This window comes from Schistocerca serialis, chromosome 7, assembly GCF_023864345.2.
Source record: "Schistocerca serialis cubense isolate TAMUIC-IGC-003099 chromosome 7, iqSchSeri2.2, whole genome shotgun sequence".
Taxonomy (NCBI): domain Eukaryota; kingdom Metazoa; phylum Arthropoda; class Insecta; order Orthoptera; family Acrididae; genus Schistocerca; species Schistocerca serialis.
Genome location: NC_064644.1, coordinates 44,326,556 through 44,332,555, shown reverse-complemented (window position 1 = coordinate 44,332,555; position 6,000 = coordinate 44,326,556). Strand labels below are relative to the sequence as shown.

Here is a 6,000-nt window from a genome sequence, read left to right as displayed (position 1 = left end):
GAGATATGGTTTTTTACCGGATTCCCGATATTCACAGTACGATCGTGAAATGCTCGTACGTAACGGCCGACTATAAGGGGGAGGGGGGGGGGGGGGGGCGTGGTTGAAGCGGTAACATTTACCGACGGTCTTCTTTGTCGTTACTAAGGCCCTCAGCTCGATGCGAAGCTCTTCTCTTTCACACACGCAATCCAAAAGAACGCAAACGTAAAAATGGAAAAAAAATGTCCCTGAAACGAATCGATGTCACATAGCGATTTGCGACTAACGTGTCACAAGGAACTGTGTGATAGTTATCGAATGCCTCCTGGAAATAAAAGGACACGCCATCAACATGTGCCCCTATTTTTTGTCTTTTGGGTCTCCGTTTTTCACATGATTGTTGTTTGTACAATCCTCCTTGATTCCAACAGAGAATATTTTCGGTCTCGAGAAAGGTCAAAACACGTCAATATAAAACGACTTCCAAAATTCCACAACAGACTGAAGTCAGCAATATAGCTGTTTAGTTTTGTACGTCTAGTAGACAACCGTTCTTGATAACGGGACTGACCTGCGGATTTTTCTAATCATCTGAAAATCTTCGCTCCTCCAGCGATCTACGGTAGAATGCTGCTACAAGAGGAGCAACTCTTCTTGCATATTCTGTGTACAATCATTTACCCCGCCACGTGCAATCGGCTTTCGTCTGTTGAGGGATTTTAATTGATCTTCTATCCCGTGGCTACTTATTTTGATATGTTATTTTGACGGTTGTTCCACTACTGAAAAGGGGAACTGCAGTACGATATCCCACACTGAAAAAAGTAATTTTTATTTGGCCGTCTCTTCGTCGTCCGTTGCCATGTCATTATCGTCACTAAGCGTCTAGGCAATTGGCTTCGCTCTGTTAAATGGTTAAACATACGACAAAAATTTCTTGGGATTATGTCATACGAAAGGCCAAGAAGCAAAGCAGAAGCAATATCTGGCTTTTCGAATGGAAGTTTTACAGCCCCTCAGCTGTTCCTGATCTACGTAAACGATTTAGGAGACAATTGCTTGCAGATGATGCTTTCATTTACCTCCTTGAAAAGTCTCGAGATGATCAAAACAAGTTCCAAAACGATTTGGACAAGATACCGGAATATGAAGATGGCATCTGTTCTTTCTCTGACCGTGCAGCTTTCTAGAATGAAATTACAATTAAATCAATACCATTAGCTGCTGACGGGCGTTGATATATATCAACGGGGACAGTTGAAAATGTGTGCCCCGACCGGGACTCGAACCCGGGATCTCCTGCTTACATGGCAGACGCTCTACCCATCAGAGCCACCGAGGGCACAGAGGGTAGTGCGACTGCAGGAACTTATCCCTCGCACGCTCCCCGTGAGACCCACATTCTCAACTTATTGTCCATACACTGCATTCGTTTAAGGTTAACCGGCTTATGAACTTTATCAGTGCGGACTCTTACGGGACTCAGTGGATTGTCTCCCGCGAGTAATGGGTATAATGGCAGGGACACTACGAATGTACTGTGTGGACTATAAGTGGAGAATGTGGGTCTCACAGGGAGCATACCGGCGATAAGTCCGTGCAGTCGCACTATCCTCTGTGCCCCCAGTGGCTCAGATGGAATGCCATCACGGTAGCTCAGCGTGTTCGGTCAGAGGGCTGCGTGCTCTCTGTAATAGAAAAACTGAGTCAAGGAACCAACTATCAATTTGAACGGAAGTCTTGTGACGTCCGCCCCGACCAAACGCAACGAACTATATCGAACAAAAGATGGATAGAGCGTCTGCCATGTAAGCAGAAGATCCCGGGTTCGAGTCCCGGTCGTGGCACACATTTTTAACTGTCCCCGTTGATATATATAAACGCCCATCAGCAGCTAATGGTATTGATTTAATTGTAATTTCATAGATACCACAATGGTTGCGGCAGTTGAATTTAAATAATGAAAAGAGTGAAGTCATCCATGTGAGTACCAAAATGGATCCGTTAAATTTCGGTTACACAGTAAATCACACGAATCGAAATGCTGTAAGTTCAACTACTGAATACTTAGGGATTTAAATTACGGAAAAAGCAAACCAAAGACGACGATTTATTGGCAGAACACTGAGAAAATGCAACAGGTCTACTAAAGAGACTGCCTATACTACGCTCTTCTGTAGTATTGCTGTGAGGTGTCAGATACGCGTCAGATAGGATTAGCGGAGGACATCGAAAAAGTTCAAAGAACAACAGCTCGTTTTGTTCCCGTAGTATCGCGAAACAGTGGAGAGAGCGCCACGGATATGATACGTGAATTGGGGTGGCATTATTAAAACAAAGGCGTTTCTAGTTGTGACAGGATCTTCTCATGAAGTTTCAATCACCAGCTTTCTCTCCTCAAAGTGCGAAAATATTTTGTTGCCTACCTTGCACATGGGGAGGAATGATCATCATAATAAAATAAGAGAAATCGTAACAGAAAGATTTAAGTGTTCGTTTTTTTCCGTGGGCCTTTACAGAGTGGAATGGCAGAGAAATAGCTTGAAGGTGGTTCGACGAATCCTGCGCCAGACACTTAACTGTGAATTGTAGAGTAATTCTGTAAATGTAGATGTAGATCAGTTAATAGAATTTCACTTTCAAATTCGTTGAACGCTTCACACACGGCTCTCCTTACGCTAATTTTGGCTTCTTTGATTTTTTGTGGTGTTTTATTTACGAGGGTTTACTCATGTTTAAATCTGTGGTTAAGCTCTGTTTGCTTTTGGATCAGCTTTCTGACACAGTTGTCGAACCATGGCGCATATTTTCCATACCTCACATCCAACATCATCCCCATGGAATAGCTTTATGGAACCTGCAAGTTTATCCGCTAAAATTATAAAGTTGTCATCAAACGATAGGTTAGTTTGGAGACCAAAGTGCTTTGCTAGGCATTGTCCTATTGCTGTTGCCATGTCGATGCCTTGGTTGACCTTTGAACTGTCTTAAGGGAGGTAGGACGTCAAACGGGCCGACTAGGAGCAGGAGAGGCACCACAGGACATTTTAATTTCCACTGTCTATACTTTTACAAAAAAATTCATAAAACTTTGTCAGCATGACTAGTAAGGATTCAGAATTCACATTCATTGCAGTGGAAGTTCGAAAACATAACGAAATATTTTTTTAAAATGTGAAATTTCATAATTTTTTGACTTACTAAAATGGTTCAAATGGCTCTGAGCACTATGGGACTTAACATCTGTGGTCATCAGTCCCCTAGAACTTAGAACTACTTAAACCTAACTAACCTAAGGACATCACACACATCCATGCCCGAGGCAGGATTCGAACCTGCGACCGTAGCAGTCGCGCGGTACCGGACTGAGCGCCTAGAACCGCGAGACCACCACGGCCGGCTTTTGACTTACTAATGGCAGTATTTGTTGCTGTAGGTACACTTTTCTTCGTAAGTTAGAGAGATTCTTCGATGAATTGTGGGCAGCATGCAAACCATACTTAAAGGTAGATTAAACTCTAGAATTTTCGAAATCTATTAAAATCTGTGGTAAAAATTGAGGTAATTAACTATAAAAGTTGTGTTTTTCCTAAACATGAAGTTTAAAATATAACAGTTCATCCGTTTTTTCATAAATTAAATAAATTCTAGAGTTTCATACACCTGTGAGTATGGTATGTATGATGTGCAAAACTCATCGAAGAATCTCTCTTACTTATGAAGAAAAGTGTACCTATAGCAACAAATGCAGCCATTAGTAAGTGAAAAAAATGATGAAAATTTCACATGTAAAAAATATTTATTTTGTTATGTTTTCGAACTTCCACTGCAATTAGTGTGAATCCTGAATCCTTCCTGGTGATGCTGACAAAGTTTTATGAATTTATTTGTAAAAGTATAGATACTGGAAATTACAGTGTCCTGTGATGCCCCTCCTGCTCCAAGTCGGCCCGTTTAACGTCCTACCACCCTTAAGTAGTCACCATAAAAAAATAACAGATTAAGGTGAATTCTGAACCACTGCGCAACTCAACACTTCTACAGACATACGCAGACATTAAAAAAGTGTTAACCGGCAGATAAAAAATCCTAAATCTGATCAGAAATCTAATTAGAGAACTTTGGCTCCATAGTCTTGCATTTTACCACTAAGACACATTCACGCATCCTTATTGACTTCGTCATTTAAATATTTTGTGAAGAGTGTGTAAGTAGGCTGTTCAGGTTTCTATGTTGGTAACGCTACGTAACACTCTGAAAATCACTGACTCTGCTGTGTGCAGTGCTGGACACAGCACAGTCAGTGATTTTCATACAGAGCGGTAGTGGCGTTACCAACATAGAAACCTAAACAGCCTACTTACAAGTGCTACAAGACTTGCTTGGGGTCATCATGAAGCTACTTGTAAGTCTGAAGATTTCTCTCTGCTACATTTTTGCAGGAGTACTAACGAAGTTTCACCTGTATATTAAAGAGAAAATAATTCATTTTTCTTACTTTCCTTTCTTAGTTCTTAAATCCTAGTAGATGGCTAAGACCTAGGCCCCGCCAGGTGGCGAACTGCAGGGAGCGGGCCCCTTGCGTGACGGTAAGTAGGCGATCGCGTTAGCCTGGCTAGAGGTAGCTAGAGGTAGCTGGACTGGACTAGAGCTAGATGACGGCTGATGCACGCGCACGTCGCTTTCTTCTCTTTGCAGGGGTCGACGTCCTCAAGGAGGCGGGCTCGCGGGGCAGAGCGGCCGACTCCCAGCCGAGGAGAGGTAGGTAGCCCTCACCCCAACCCTCATCCTCGCCCTCCGTGCACGCACACACCACCCTCTGCCACTGACCTCTCTAGCCAGGCCTCGTGGACCACCGTGCGCTACTCCATTCCTTGCTGTGCTCATAGCTGAAGCTTGTACTCAGAGTTGACGACAGTAGGATGGAAAATGCCCATTGGATCCTTAGTCTTTTGACTGGTTTGGTGTGTACCGCCACAGTTTTCTCTCTTGTGCCAATGTCTTTTCCCCATTGTAGCACTTACACCCGACGTCCTCAATTATTTTTGTACACTGATCAGCGAGAACATCATGACCAGCTACCCAATAGCCGGCTACCTAATAGCCTTTAGCACGGATGACATCGGTGACGCGTCATGGCATGGACGCTATGAGACCTTGGTAGGTTGCTGGAGGGAGTTGGCACCACCCACCCACACACACACACACACACACACACACACACACACACACACACACACACACACACACACACACACATACACCACACACATCGCCTAATACCCGTAAATTCCGAAATCCGTGGAGGGGCAGCAATGAGCTCTTACGCCATGTTCAATCACATCCCAGATATGTTTGATCGGGTTCTGATCTGGTAGGCTGGGGGGCCAACACATCTATTGGAACACGCCACTGTGTTCCTCAAACTATTCCATCAAAAACGTGGCCTTGTGACAAGGCGCATTATCTTGCTGAAAAATGCCACTGCCATGATCGTCATGAAGGAGTGTACGTGATCTTAAACCAGTGTATGATACTCCTTGGCCGTCATGGTACCTTGCACGAGCTCCACTGGATCCATGAATGCCCACGTGAATGTGGAGCTGCTGCCAGCTTGTCTATGTCCCGCAGCACAGGTGACAAGGTGCCGTTCCCCTGAAGACGACTAATTCGCGCCCACCCGTCGGCATGATGAAGCAGGTATCGGGATTCATCAGACCGTGCAACCCTCTGCCACTGCACCAACGTCCAATCTCGATGGTCACGTGCGCACTTCACTCGTAGATGCCGACGTTGTGGTGTTAACATTTGCACATGCATCGGGCGTCGGCTGGAGATTCCCATCGTTAGGAGTGTTCGGTGCACTGTGTGCTCACACACACTTGTATTCTGCCCAGCATGAAAGTCTGGTGTTATTGCGCCACTGTTCGCCGCCTATCCTGTTTTCCCAGTCTGCCCGGCCTATGACGTCCGCCATCTGTAATGAGGAGTGGCCGCCCAACCTCATGACGTGTGGAC

The 6,000-nt window shown here is 44.6% G+C and overlaps 1 protein-coding gene and 1 non-coding gene across 2 annotated transcripts in view; one reads left to right on the top strand and one right to left on the bottom strand.

Annotated features, from left to right (window-relative positions):
- Nucleotides 1-1,250: 1,250 nt before the first annotated feature.
- On the bottom strand, nucleotides 1,251-1,325 carry Trnat-ugu (transfer RNA threonine (anticodon UGU)). The gene has a single exon. It is a non-coding gene; the product is annotated as a tRNA-Thr (tRNA).
- Nucleotides 1,326-4,637: 3,312 nt separating this feature from the next.
- LOC126412632 (paired box protein Pax-6-like) overlaps nucleotides 4,638-6,000 on the top strand; it is a 181,046-nt gene continuing 179,683 nt past the window's right edge. Inside the window, exon 1 of the mRNA XM_050082308.1 lies at nucleotides 4,638-4,743. Coding sequence (XP_049938265.1) covers nucleotides 4,638-4,743 — 106 coding nt within the window. The remainder of the gene's footprint in view (nucleotides 4,744-6,000) is intronic.